Source organism: Pyxicephalus adspersus, chromosome 11, assembly GCF_032062135.1.
Source record: "Pyxicephalus adspersus chromosome 11, UCB_Pads_2.0, whole genome shotgun sequence".
Lineage (NCBI taxonomy): Eukaryota > Metazoa > Chordata > Amphibia > Anura > Pyxicephalidae > Pyxicephalus > Pyxicephalus adspersus.
The window spans coordinates 44,796,297-44,810,736 of NC_092868.1; the positions used below are offsets into that span (position 1 = coordinate 44,796,297).

General features: G+C 36.1%; 1 protein-coding gene across 8 annotated transcripts in view; it reads left to right on the plus strand.

The window, feature by feature from the left end:
• The window catches only part of PLCH2 (phospholipase C eta 2), a 421,543-nt gene that overhangs the window by 347,841 nt on the left and 59,262 nt on the right, over positions 1 to 14,440 (plus strand). For all 8 annotated transcript variants that reach the window (XM_072427173.1, XM_072427172.1, XM_072427175.1 and 5 more), the window contains 2 exons: positions 11,394 to 11,549; positions 14,256 to 14,291. In XM_072427173.1, the coding sequence (XP_072283274.1) occupies positions 11,394 to 11,549; positions 14,256 to 14,291 (192 nt within the window). The remainder of the gene's footprint in view (positions 1 to 11,393; positions 11,550 to 14,255; positions 14,292 to 14,440) is intronic.

The window sequence follows — 14,440 nt, forward strand, 5'->3', positions numbered from 1 at the left end:
GCCTGGAGCTTAAGTAATATGTGACCACATATCCTGGCTACCATCACTGAGCTGTGCATGACATTCTCATTCTATGTAGAAAGTTGTAATGAATTGTTAGAAAATAGGGGGTGGATGTGGTTTTGCTGTACCCCCCTCCCTCAGGGTTAATTGCACTCCCTGCCTTTCATGTCCGTATCTTTTAGGACAGGGTCCAACTAAACCAACATGTAACACTCTGTAGCACTCTATCCAAACACATGCTGTCCATTTTAAGCACAGCTCAATTAAATCATCATGTAGTTTTGGAGACTTGATTATCACTTTATTAAAAATTGTCAAAGTTATTGCACATAATAAGAAGTAACATTCCTCTAACTAATGTTGTCAGTAATATCTTGTTATAATTGACTTACAGATGAAAATAAAGTCGTAATGACTCAGAATTAAAGCTATGCATGCCTTTGGTGCAAAAGAGTAACAACAATAACTATTACCACTAAAATCAAATTTGCTGGTAGAATATGGAAAATAGGCACCACTCAAACCAGTTAAAAAACACTTCCAGATGTCTATGTTCTGCTTCAGATCCATTGTATAGCACCCCCAGGACATCAAAAAATTCCTGTGCTGCTTCATTGTTCCCTCTAGATTCACCTTACTGTTGACCTATAAGTTAGTCCATCACAGTGACTGGTCAACAGTGTATCCAACTGAAGGTAACCAGGATGCATAACTAATTATTTGTAATGAAAAGAACCCCCCTTGATTGGTGGTCCCTGGGTACCCTTTAGTGGATCAGGGGCACTGGCAGGCACCTGTAACTGGTATACTTTGCACTTTCTCATTTATGGGTTAATTTAGAACATTGCCTGCCGGTATTGGTTCCCACTTACATAATTGCTAATTGTTAATGTTTAAATTGGCCGATCCCCAAATGCTAACTCTTACCTTGATTACTGATGTACATGAATTGTACAGGTTTTATGTATAATATTGCTTTTGTTCATCAGAACAAACACAGATAATTGTTTTGTCTATTTGTCCACCTTCGAGCTATCACCATTCTATCTATATTTGGATTGGTTTTTATGAAGCATTTCCTCATTCTCTCCAGGCGCTAACTTTTAACTTCCATCTCTCATATTCCTTTAGTGTTCTTGGTTTTCATCAAATCCCTTCAGTTGCCGGATTTGCCTCTTCTTGATCTTGAGTTGACAAGAGGGCTGGGTGGCTTAATGAATTTAGCAATAGGACATAGATCCTTTAAGCTCTTGTATGAGACAGGAGATCTCCCTCCCTTAGATGTGTTTGGATGAACATGAAATGAGATGGGGGATGGAATTTTGCTCTTGGTATTCTGGAGAATGTGTTATGACTGTTGCAGTTCATATATTTACCTCCACGGGAAGAATAGATTGTCTCTTGGCAAAACTCTTCAGGGTGGGTCATAAAGACACATTTCATTGATCTGAAAATGTATTTAATTTTCTGCTGCTGTTCACAGATGAAAATGCCACAGATTCTTCAGCTCGTATATGAAAAAATGTTGTACCTTTCTTAAAGATGACTAATGACCTGTTATCACTAGCCACTTCACAAGAAATGATGTTTAGTTCTGTATGGCATATGCTGCAGATCTGGGCATCATTGGAATGAAAAGGACAACACAGAGGTTCAAATGATGAGCAAAAGGGCTTGTGGTCACATGCAGCAATTTTCAGAGAAAATAAAGTTCAACAATAGTTTGATATAGAATGAATTAAAAAAAAAAAAAAAGAGAAAAATGCTCAAGCTCTGGTATAAAAAGTTTGTAATGATCTAGAGACTGGAAAAAGAATAGCATATTGCCAACCCATTACATTTCATTATTTTACTTTAAATCCAAATTCAGTTCAATGCAAATGTGTTCATTAAAATATCAAACACATTGTGGAAAGCTCATGGGGTAAACTCGTTGATATGTTCCCCCACCTACCCTATCAAATAACATGTTGAAGGTAGGAATGAGACCAAGCTGTATTATTTAACTGCAGTAAAGAATAGGCAGGTCTCCAACCTTTCTCCTATGTATGGCTAAGTAGAGGGTTTTGAGGTTAAGCTTAGAAGAGAAACGGTTACTAAGAGTTGCTTTGTAACAATTGATAACTCCTTTTTTTTTTTTTTTTTTTTATATTTTTACTGTTCCATCAACTGCCCTGTCCATGTGCACCTTACGTCTGAAAAATGTAAATTATTCTTAGTGGTTATTTACCAGGTCTGGGGGGGTGGGGGGGGGGGGGGGACACACATACAAAAATACATGTAGTCATCACCATTATAAAGAAAATTAACAAAACATGTCAGTCATTCATGGTAGCCAAAGCCCTGGGTACCTTATTTCGGTCCTGAGCCTGACAGGAGGTGAGTTAACTCCTCTTTATATGAACTGTTTTGCCTCTCAGTGATTGCCGTTTTTCCCGTACTCCCTCTCACTTAGCAAAGAGGCCCCTTTTTCTTTAGCTTAAAAAAAAGGGGATAGATTTAGGCAGGAATAAACCTGTATTACCAGTGAAGCTTGAGACTGTTCAGCTTTATCTTCTATATTATGTTCCATAATTCCCCCATTTATTATTCTAAAGTCTATATTCTCCTATTTTCAAAGAAACTTCCAAAAAGGCCCACAATGCATGCATTCATTATCTTGTACTAGTTCCCATTATTCTTGACAATTGAAAGTCAGAGAATTCATTATCTTTTATTAGTTCCCATTATTATTGACAATGGAAACTAGAGAGACAGAAGACTTAAATGACCTAGAAGACTTAAATGTGGTTGAATAAGAACTTGCACTTTGTCCTCATGATGTAAAGAAGTTAGTTGACTTTACGCGATTCACAATATGCAATGTGTACTGACTTCTCTATGCTCCATCTCTAAGTACAGGGATGAAGAGTGCATTGTGCTTATTGTGCCAGTTCTGCATTGGGCATAGAAAAGTTTGATGTTTAAGTGCAAAGTTCAAATTCCACTCTGAAAAAAATGTGTTCTATCATAGATAGTTTGAAATGGAGAAACAGCCTTTATTATGTTGACCTGTCTGTTGCATTATCTATTGCAATGCAAACACTGATGTAAAGATATTTTTTTCAATATCTGAAAGTGTTTTATTATGTAACACACTGGAGTTATTGGAAATGGGGATATTACTCCTGTCTAGACAATGGTGCTTTTACTGACTAGTAATATCATGGATGTGGGGTGATATTGCGGTCAGCGTTCACTTTGTGCATCTCGCCTACATTATGACATATACAGTAAATACAGCAGATTGCTGCGTTGAATTTCTAAATCCCCTGCATCTGTTGTTTCTGGTAAGTCTCATATACCTGGTGTTTTGTTTGATTGAGAAACAAGCTGAAAAGTTTCAGATTTTTCTAGATAGGAATCTCTCCTATTGGATAGAAATCCAAACTTTGCCCAGATTCCATAGACTGCAAACCTTTTTCTGATTTACGTAATGTTTAAATGGCAATAGTGACTTAATTTTCTTTGTAATGTTCATTACCCATTATGTTCCCTTATCAATGTAGATTTTTAGGTATATATTGTGGGACATTTTCAGACTTTGCTTTGGGCAAATGCAGACAGTGTAGTATTGCTGCAGCACTGTTTTGTTAGGCGTATGCAATGTTATAACATTTTATTCCACATTAGCTTTTCTCCAAGATCTTGCATTGATAATGGGGGAATCGGACCACTGTGTAAAGTCTTCTCCAGTACTTCCTAAAGATTCTCAATGGGGTTGAGGTCCGGACTCTGTGGTGGCCAATGCATGTGTGAAAATGATGTCTCATGTTCCCTAAACCTCTTTTTTTATTTAACAATCTGAGCCTTATAAATCCTGGCATTGCCATCTTGGAATATGTCTGTGCCATCAGGAAAAAAAAGTCAATTGATGGAAACACCTGGTCATTCATTATATTCAGGTGGTCTGCTGACCAGAGAGAGTTGCAGGCATTGACAGGAATGGAACTACAGGGATTTTTAAGGAAATATGAAATGTGAATTCCACTTTTAATGTATACAGGTTACTTATATAAAGAACGGGATAGTTTTTTTTACTAACATTTAAGAGAAATGGTTTTGAAACAAGGTTACCTTAATTTAAAAAAAAATGTTTATATTTAACTTTTATATCTGGTAAAATAAAGGTAAAATAAAATTCTTTGTCCCACAAATGTTTATTATATGATACAATTATGAGACTAAATTTACAAAACATTTCAGGATTTCTAAAGAAAATCTACATCACAATGGTTTCTTGCTGAATCTCTGATTGTGTTTTGCATATGGAGCTGTGCAAGGAGAAGGAGTCACTGTTCATTCATTTGCTATTGAGCTCTGTAAACTACATCCTTTTTTTAGCAAGGCAGATAAGGATAGCCTGGAAAACATATTAAAGAGTAAACCTATGAGCTTAATAGTTATATAATTCCTCATTTCACAATTGACATAAATATTTATAACTAGTAAATGATCCCTTTAAAGGGTATTTTGCCAAAGGTACCAAAGAGACACTTACAGCCTTTGTGTGGTATATAACATACATTACTACCATTACTAATTAAGTGAAGTACATTCTCTAGACTCTACATGCTGGCTTTCAATACACTAAATTGTTTAATGCTGTACAAATATACAAGCTGATATTGTGAAGTGGTTAGAGTGAAGAAATCAATGCGGCACAGACGTAATGCTTCTATTTCTTGTGTGTGTACTTTTGGCTATTATGTGATAAAGTGTGATGTTTGACTTTTGCTTTCTGGTCTGTCTTTTTGTTTTTCCTGCTCATCGTTGCATGCGTATATGAAGTGGAAGGTACTGTACACATCCCTTGACCCGTCACCTAAAAGCCAACCATGTTTCTTCCCTCGCTAGGTGTCTTGAACCCTTGTGATGCAATGCTTGCAGGTCTGCATAGTGACAATGGGGTGACAAACAGCAGAAATCCATCATGTTACCAGATGCTATCTGGGAAAATGGCTGTGAGCTACTGGGGTGGATTAGACTGAAATGACAATTGTAGTATGGACTGGGATTCAGGCTAAATTTATTCTGTGATTAGCAACAGGATGCTGGGCTCTGTTTTGTAAAATTAGGTAGATCTGCTTTTTTTTTTTTTACCAAAAGTAAGGAGACAATGTGTTGGAGTGAGAGATACAAAATTACATGTAATAAAAAATTTAAAAAAGCAGCTTCTCTGGTCCATGTATTACTGGCAGAGGAAAGGGACTCAAATGTAGGTCATTGTATTGAATACAACGACCTACCTAATACCATATTATACCCTGTCAACACTGAAGTGTTTGCTTTTATTTGAAAACAGCCTAACGAGAAATTAATGCTTAACATTGCTTATTTACTGACCTATTCATTGTAGTCCAAAAAAAATTGTCATGATCTGACAGCATCTAAAAAAAAAGAATAATGCCCTTTACAGTCCATCCTCTGATCACTGTTTTCCCAGCATAGAAGAAGGAACTCATGGGTAGGTCATTGTATTGAAGGATAAAACAGAATTATCATGCCATCAATCCGGCTTATCAGCTTTCAAATACCATATTATACCATGTAAACATTTAAGTGTTTGCTTTCATTTGCAAACAGCCTAATGAAATAATCACCATTACATTAAACATGCAGTAAAATAGAACAATGTGGCACATTTATTTGCTATAGAGCAGACTTGAAAAGTACAGCTTTTGCTTACCATTAAAATATTGGTTTTTGGTGTACTGATCCTATAAAGTTGACATCTTCTCTTTTTTTTTTATTTTTTTTTTTATTAAATATACAATTCTCAGTTTGGCACATTTCTCCAATTAACGAGAAATGTATGCTTAAAATTGCTTAATTTACTGACCTATTCACTGTAGTCCTAAAAAAATTGTCATGATCTGACAGCATCTAAAAAAAGAATAATACCCATTACAGTCCATCCTCTGCTTCCATGATTACTATTTTCCCAGCATAGAAGAAGGTTTGGTAACACAGTGTGATTTCAGATACAGCTGTGACTTCTGTGTGCTTTTTCCATACTGTAGACATGCTAGTTATGTGGTTTCTTATCGTTGGAACAGATCCTGACCTGAAATTGTTGTCAATTCTGGCTGCATGCTCTTTTTTTTTTCTCTCTTGTGCACCTTGGTATTAATAAACAGATCTACTGTACCTCAGACATAAAAAGCATATCTCAACAGAAAAAAAGGAAATCTACTGAAGCCTTCAAGATGTTATCATTGTATTTTCAATATCTTTTAATTCTCGTGAGTTCAACATTCTGCCTTGGTTGGGCTTCACAGCCCCGATGAAGTGGTGCATTAAACCCCCAAAACATGCTGAATTACATTTACTAATAAAATATATCTTGTTTCTGCTGCTCCCGCTGGATCATACTCAGATCCTACTAGAGGATGAGTCTAATTGGAGAGATTGTGTTTGCCTTTTGCCCTATTTACGCCTTTAAATAGAATACCATAGCCTGTAACATATTCCTAGCCGCTAGCCTGACCCTAATAATTACCCCTTAGGCTTGCTGGAAATCCAAAATCTAAAACTATTACAAACCCAAACCATCCTAACCACTTATACCAGACCTAACCCTTAATCAAGTATATTTCTCTAATTTAACCATTATAGTTGATTACCTACTTTATTGAGTGCACCCTGCGTCAGGACTTGGATCTATCAGCATTAAGATCTTAGCCTGCAGCATTACTGGTGTCCAGCACCAGTGACCCCCTATTAGGAACCATCATGGCTGAGACCTAATTTCAGCTACAGTTTTCATCTTTCTTAGCACCTCTCCTTCTTGCACCAATATAGCTGTGCTGCCCTGAAGAATTATCATGGCTCAGATCTAATTTTATCTACGGCATTAATGCTGCTCACCGCTTCCCCATCTTGCATCATTATTGCTGTGCAGTACTTTACTTGGTCTACAGCGCTACTGCAAAAGAGTTAATGCCAAAAATGTACCGCATTGCCATTCACCAGCACTGATTTTGAATACAACACTTATATTTTCTATTTGTAAACTCACATACTTTTTCTATTGCCGATGAGTTCTGACCTTCTATAAAATGTTTGTGCAGCAGGTTTATTAGCTGAGACAGAGATTGCATGCCTGCAGCAGTTCCTAGCAATAATATAAATGGTAGAACAGAAAAGCATTTGTAAGCGAAATATATTTCAAATTATTGTCCTCATAGAAAACAAAGCAGTGAGCAACAAATTTGAGTCCTGACAAATAATGCCAGATCAAGGCTTAGCAGAGGATCTGTAATTAAATGTGATTTGCAGCTGGATAGTAAAGTTACCCATATAGAGTTTATATACTGAGCGCCATAGCAAACAATCACATATGGCTTTTTGGTATTTTTAACAAAAGTAGGCTGACCATTGGACTCCCAACTACTACACTACTGTAGAACTACAGTATTAATTATTTTTCTCACAAATAATAAATATTTACATCTTCAATGTTTCAGTGTGCACTGTCCATACTGGGCTGCCTAATTAGAAAGCCTAGCACTAGCTGAACCTTTACCAACAGCTTCTGAATACTGAAGTTTAGGACAACCCTATCTCTAAAGCAAAGGAGGAGGGATTTGTATTGCTCCAGTCCAGAATGTTTAGGTCTTCGTTCACAATTCAGCCGTAAACCAGCTCTACAAAACCTGAAATACCAGATTTATGTTTGCAGCATGCTCTGGTCAAAAGGGTAAATATTAAATATACAGTATGTGCGTATTTCATATTTGTCTCAAAAATATTTTACAGATGCAATTATTACATTATACATAAATACAATATACACATGTGTAGTGAACTGGTTGATGGTTTCAGATAGCAACCCAAAACATAACAATTGACGTGCTCCTGAAAAGCAAAAGGCTAGTCACTAGTATTGATTGGGGGTCTCCCTGCATTGATCTTTTCTCCCTTTCTGATTTATGATGCTATGTTCTCCACTATGGGTCTGATTTATTAAAGCTCTTGCTTTAGTATCTTTTCCAGCCTTGGAGAGCTTGAGTAAATCAGGCCCTTTGTCTCTGTATGGAAGAAAAGTAGAATTTCCCCCCCCCCCCCTTATATCAGATCTGCCCCCCTCATAACATGATCTGTGCTGGGGTAAAAAAAAAAAAAACTGATCCAAGTCCATCAAGTTTCCTCCCTAGAAAGGCTTTAGGAGAAGAATAGGCAACATAGGAATGACACCATAAAATCTAGTGAGCCTAGCAAACACCAGCGCCTTAGATGATCTCAAGCTGCAGATATACGGCTATGAGGCTACACATCAGGAATCTGACCATTTGAGGTGCGCTGCAATTTCTTGCAAAATCTTACTTGTGCATGCTGCTGCTTAGACACAATTTACATTTCTTCGTGTGCCCTAAAAGATCACAATTCTTCACTCTCCAAGTTCAGGTCCACTTTAAGAGGATTTCTGTTATTTATTAAATCATAGCCTTAGCAATTGAGTGCATCTATCAAACTGGTTCATCTGGAGTAGGCAGACGTCATGAAATCATCATATAATTAAAGTTCACTAGTCAGAATTATTAGTGGTTGTGACATATCTCTGGATGAGGGTTAGGCGAAGGCTAATAATGCCATTGTTTGGGACGAGCTTTGCAATTATTCAGTAAAATAGAATGGATTTTAGTTTCTCTTTTTAGTATTTCTCCATTATCAGTCAATTTTCTTTTTTTGCCGGAAGATATTTAGTTCTGCGGATGTTAAACTCCTAACCGATTCATGCCAAGCTATTGTATTTCTCCAGCCTATCTAAAGCATGAATAACCATCCGAAAAAGTTCAAATATTGCTCTTTTCTGACAGCAACATTTAAAATATTAATCTGTAAATGTTAGAACTTCTCAAACCGATCCCATTATTCAAGAGCAGTTTGAGAGGAGATTTATGAAAATGTATTCAATGCTAACGAATGGAAGGTTTTACCTTTTACTTTGATGAAAGTCTCTAGATAGAAATTATTTTATATTTCTGTCACTGCTTGGAATGGTGGTCCTGACATTTAGGTAAAAGCACTTAAATATATGCAAGTTTCTGTAATTCTTCAAATCACTAGTCTGCTCACAATCTTATCTACACAACATGTATAAAATATATTCCTCATAGGTCATTTATTTTTTAACTTGCTTTCCAATGAAATGCAGCTACAAAAAATGAATCGATTAATTTGTATTTTTTTAAATATTGGTGCCCAGTCTTATGCATAGCAGCCTTACATTGGTTGCACACTGGAAAATTGCACTGCTGCACTCTGTCTGAGAGCGGTGGTCCAGATCTCCAGTGGTCCGAACATCTGTTGTACCCCACAGTGCTTCCATTAACAATGGTTATCAGGGAGTAGAGATATTTCTGCAAACTAAAAAATCCCCCAATGGGCTCTTATGAGCAGAAATTCTACATAGGCATCATATATGCAACACATATGCAGTCACAGCATGTCCACAGCAGAGGCATTGATTGGTTTGGTGTCTGATCACCCACTGCACCCGCAACTTGTTATTGATCTGATGGGTGCTTTTTGGTGGGGTTTTTCTCTTTTTTACTGCTTTTTTGATGTATGGAATTGTTTTTTCCTATTTTGTTTCTATGGAAAACAAAACCTATAATAGGAAGGATCCCTTATTTGGCATAAGAGCTACCCCTAGATGCTTTAAAGGTACCCCTGTAACAGTCAGAAGCCAATTAAAGTTCATTTCACAATTAAAGTTCAGTTAACAAACAAACCAGCTTAGTTTCTCCTACCCCATTGATACCAAGAACGTAAAGTCTATTACCACTATTTCCTTAATGGCAAAAATACCAGGGACCTGCAGATTTAAAGGCTACAGGAAACAACTCAAAAGCTTTGAAAATTCTTGCTGATCATGATGATGCACTGACTAGCAATGACAACTTTAATTGTTCGAAAGGTCTAGACCTACACCTATTTTTTGCATTGGTCCTGAGATCTTGCTACACTTTGAATGCTACAAAGAAAAATCCTATGACTTTTAACTGTATTCACAAAATTTGATATGCACCCCTTGGTTGTACATGGGTGTGCTATGATCACAGCAGCTGGGTTAAAACAGCTATACAACTGTTCAAGCTTTTTATATTCCATTCCCAATGACTACTTGACACACAAGTTCAATACACTCCAGTAAATACACAGATGAAACTTATACAGAATACAGAACTGCATTTATTTGTGTCTTTTGTATATGATTGGAGTTTTTTTACCCAAAATTAATACAAATAGTAGTCTCTAGTGGTGAAAAGCTAGCATTTGTACAGGGCTTTAGTGTTAAAATGCTTTTTAGGAATTGTCCCCCCTGTAATGTTCCTTTATTAAGTGGAGAAGATCAAAATTCTGTATCAGATTTTTCTGCATTTTGGCAATGTCCCCTTCTTGGTGACAACCTGTGTGTGACGGTATCACTGGAAGGGGCAGCAATAATAGCAGACCTTTCCCACTATAATAATGTCCAAAAGTTTGTCTGGAAACTTGGCACATCAAGCATTTCCAAATTGGAAAATAATTATATTTTAATTTTTTTAATCATTGTAATTGAATAAAATGAAATTTCCCAAAATGGCATCAATATTTCACCCTATTAGATCATTATTAGATCACTCTTCTATTTTGAAAGCAGATAATTTAGATTAAACATACAGTTATAAGATCTAGCTCATATTATTTTAATTGGTCAGTAGATGGAACTAAAGCAACTACTTTAGGCGGTAGTTTTATAATAAGCCTTACATCAAGCTATCTAATTATTTCCTATTAAGCTACACAAGAAAGAGAAGTATTTCAATTTTTGCTTAAAAGTTCTCCTGTCTAGACAATATGACTTGAAATCTTTTTAAAAATGCATGAGCCTCTCTCATTTTCCTATGAAGTCCCTATTAAATTAATATTTGCAGACGTTTCATCCAGCAAATTCATTAACAGTCTTTCAGTAAAGACATTGCATTTTCCATGGCTATGACAAATCTGTAACTGCCTCCTCTCCTTCCTCAGAATCCTTGCCTGTGACTGTAATAATAATGCATGCACCATTACCGGTCCAGTGTTTTTAATTGAATGCCCATCTAGTATCGGTGTGTGTTTACGGAATGTAATGCATTGTATGCGGATTGTCCTTAGACAATGCAAACAACCATTTTGCACCCCAAATCGATAAAATATCTATGACCTAGGTACTAATGCCATCATCCAGTTCCTAGCTCATTGATAAATGAATGGTGAACAAAATGGGATATATCCATTGTATATGCCTACATTTTCAAGTTTTATTTCTTTTAAATGGGCTTTGGCCAAATTTCACCCATATGTTTACATATCTATAGGCTTCCACCAATAGGAAGCAAGTGGAAAACATAGCTAAGAAGAGACTTGACTCCTTGATGAAGGAATCGAAAATCCGAGACTGTGAAGACCCTAACAATTTTACTGTCACCACACTACCACCCACCGGGAAACGCAGCCAAAAAGAGTCAAAAAAGGTGCTTTGGTTTTCAGTTTATTCTTTTTCAATCTGGTAAATCTATGTGGCAGAATCTGTTCCATGATATTTAAAGGAACTGTAATCTAGATATAACATACTAGTAATTATGACATATTTAAAGCAGAAATATCCTCAACATTTTATGTAAAGGAAACCTGTCATGAGAATACATGTAGACTACCAATATTGGCCTTTCCTGGCTATCATATTGATATTTTACATCCCTACCTTGGAGCGAGAATGCAGATAAGGGCTACTAATTTTGATCAATGGATTGGTATAACATCCGGGCAACAGCAATTTCGGAAGGTTAGCCACCTTATGACAGGTTTTCTTTCAAGCTTTATCTTGCTGTGTTGAGTAAATTAAGAGTAAAAGAAGGGCTGGAATATTTGACTCCAAGACAAAATGCTGATACAGTTTTCCTCAAGTGCTGTTCACCTAATTGAAAACGTAGGCAAATGATCATTTCAGTAAAAAGATGATTAGGCATTAGATTGGCTGAATCTACAATGTCCTGGTCACATGAAATATAGTAGGTTTTTATTGCCTTCTATTACATTTTATTTATCCAGCTTAGCAAGGTTGTTGCAATTTGTGTAGAGGTCTGCTTTAAATGCTGGAACATGTTTTTATGATTCTATTGCAAGCTGGATGGCAACATTCACAAATATAAGTCTAAGTAAATGATCTGGGAAAAACATTTTTTTTATTGTACTTGTCCTTTCTTTGTTTCTTGGGAGAAATGACATTGATTGATATGTTATAAAATCGATCCTCTGAGATCCTTCTGTTAGACACGTTCACCAAGCTCACAAAATCACAAATTGAATGTGAAATTTCTCCAAAAAGTAAAAATCTCTCAGAATATTTACCTTTATATTTGTAATGTTGCTTCCAGCTCTGTTTGCTATACAATATATTGTATTTCCTTCCTAAACAGAAGTACTTGTGCTGAAGATGAACATCATGAAGAATTCCCCAGTGTCCCAGTTAGCTGGCAGGGGACCTACCGTTACTTTGAAAGTACTCCACTTGAAAAAAAATTTTTCATGTTTGCTGGGAAATGGAAACCTCCATTGGTTGCAGAATTTGATCTAGTTTTTTGATGGCTTGAGACAGAAATTGTAATTCAAAATCCCCAAATCTCCAAACCTACCATGAGAGCAAAGGCTTAATGTGGGCTTAATGGTTTGGCCTCTCTTCCATAAATTTTTTTAACCTTTACCATAGTGACTCCCAAATCCATCCTTGATTGATAATTTTTAGATATGTGTTGGTAGTTAAACCATTTGACTCCTTGTGGCCGTAGACATTCATTGTTGATGGGACATGAGGGCAGGTTTTAGAACTACTGTATTCTTTATCATAACACTTCGAGAGAACCTGCTTAACAGTCTCCAGATTAAACTTTCTTTTAAACCTCTTTGATTTTTGTTGCTGTAGGGAAGACTTCCCTTTCTAGAGACATTAAGGATCCATGGAAATTCAAAAATTAGTATGATCTCCATTCTTTCGAATTGTCACCTATTGCCACCCCTGTACTTGTGTTTTAGTTTTAGACAACTGTTTAATGGAAAAAATCTCTTTATATTCTCCCCAGTGACAATTGTCACAGAACAAGCAATGGGGACACATATCTTGACATATCTTGACAGGTCCTCATCAGAAAAGAAAGTGCTTTACTAATAATAACAGAAAATAAATACATCTGTGCAAAAAAGAGCCAGCACATCTGGTGTGAGTGGGAGCGTAGGCATATGTCTGGTCCCACTTATTGAATTCTCTGCATTTTGGAGAAAAGACCGCTTGTTAGATATAGAATAACAAGATACATACCTGTAGTTTTAATATATTTAAATTAAACCTGCACTGAAAAAATATATAGGATGCATTTGCTGCCTTTGTCCTAAAAATGCTAGTTCTTTAAATAGGGTTAATCCACTAAAGGAGTACTGATCATTCACTTAAACTGCTGATTAATCCCCTTGAATAGGATATTTCATTTAGTTTAGAAAATGAGATGACGCTTTGATGACTTCAAACATCAAATTATGTGCAAGGGAAAATCCTGTTTCTTTGCATTGGATTGGATAATCTTTGCAGAGTGAACAATCGCCACATTAACTAAACTAATGTGAGCAGCCTAAATTTTTTTATTAAATTGGCTCTATTGCATGTTACTTTATTCTTCCTGTGATCACCAAAAACAGGTTTGGAGTAAGTAAAATTGTCATTTTGGCTAATGATTTTCTTGCCTAGAACAAGAACTATTAGAGTCGAAGTAGAGAATCTCTGAATATATTAAAGCCAGGTTCCACATAACTAATTTGCTGTGCTTGCACCTTTTAAAACCAAATGAGCAATGCCAGCTTTCATTGTTCCATACTTATTGAGCCACATTGCTTGCAATTTTCAAATCTTTGCTTTTTATAATTTGCTGCTATCTCTGCTACTGGATGCTTGAATAGGGAGTAACAGAATTTTATGACCCATCAACCATTGCCTAGTTTTTCTATGAAACCAAAATTGTATTTCCCGAATTCAAGCTTTAAAACCCACCACAGCTTTTAAACATATATATATTTTTAATGAAGATCAAACTATATGATGTATAATTTTTCCATTGTCGATGGACTATGATAATTTATGCTGTATACTAACAATAATAATGTTTTCTAATGATGTATCATTGTTTTTGCAGAAATGCAACTCTGGGTCTGCCGTTGAAAGATCTCTGGTAAGAATGACTTTTGTACAGGTTACACCACACATAAATCCAATGATTCTTGGTATGCAACCCACCCTATTGGAGTCTCATGGTAATGATAAAGTGTCTTGCCTACCAATAAATTTATATCAAAAGTTATAATAATGAATATGGAGTTG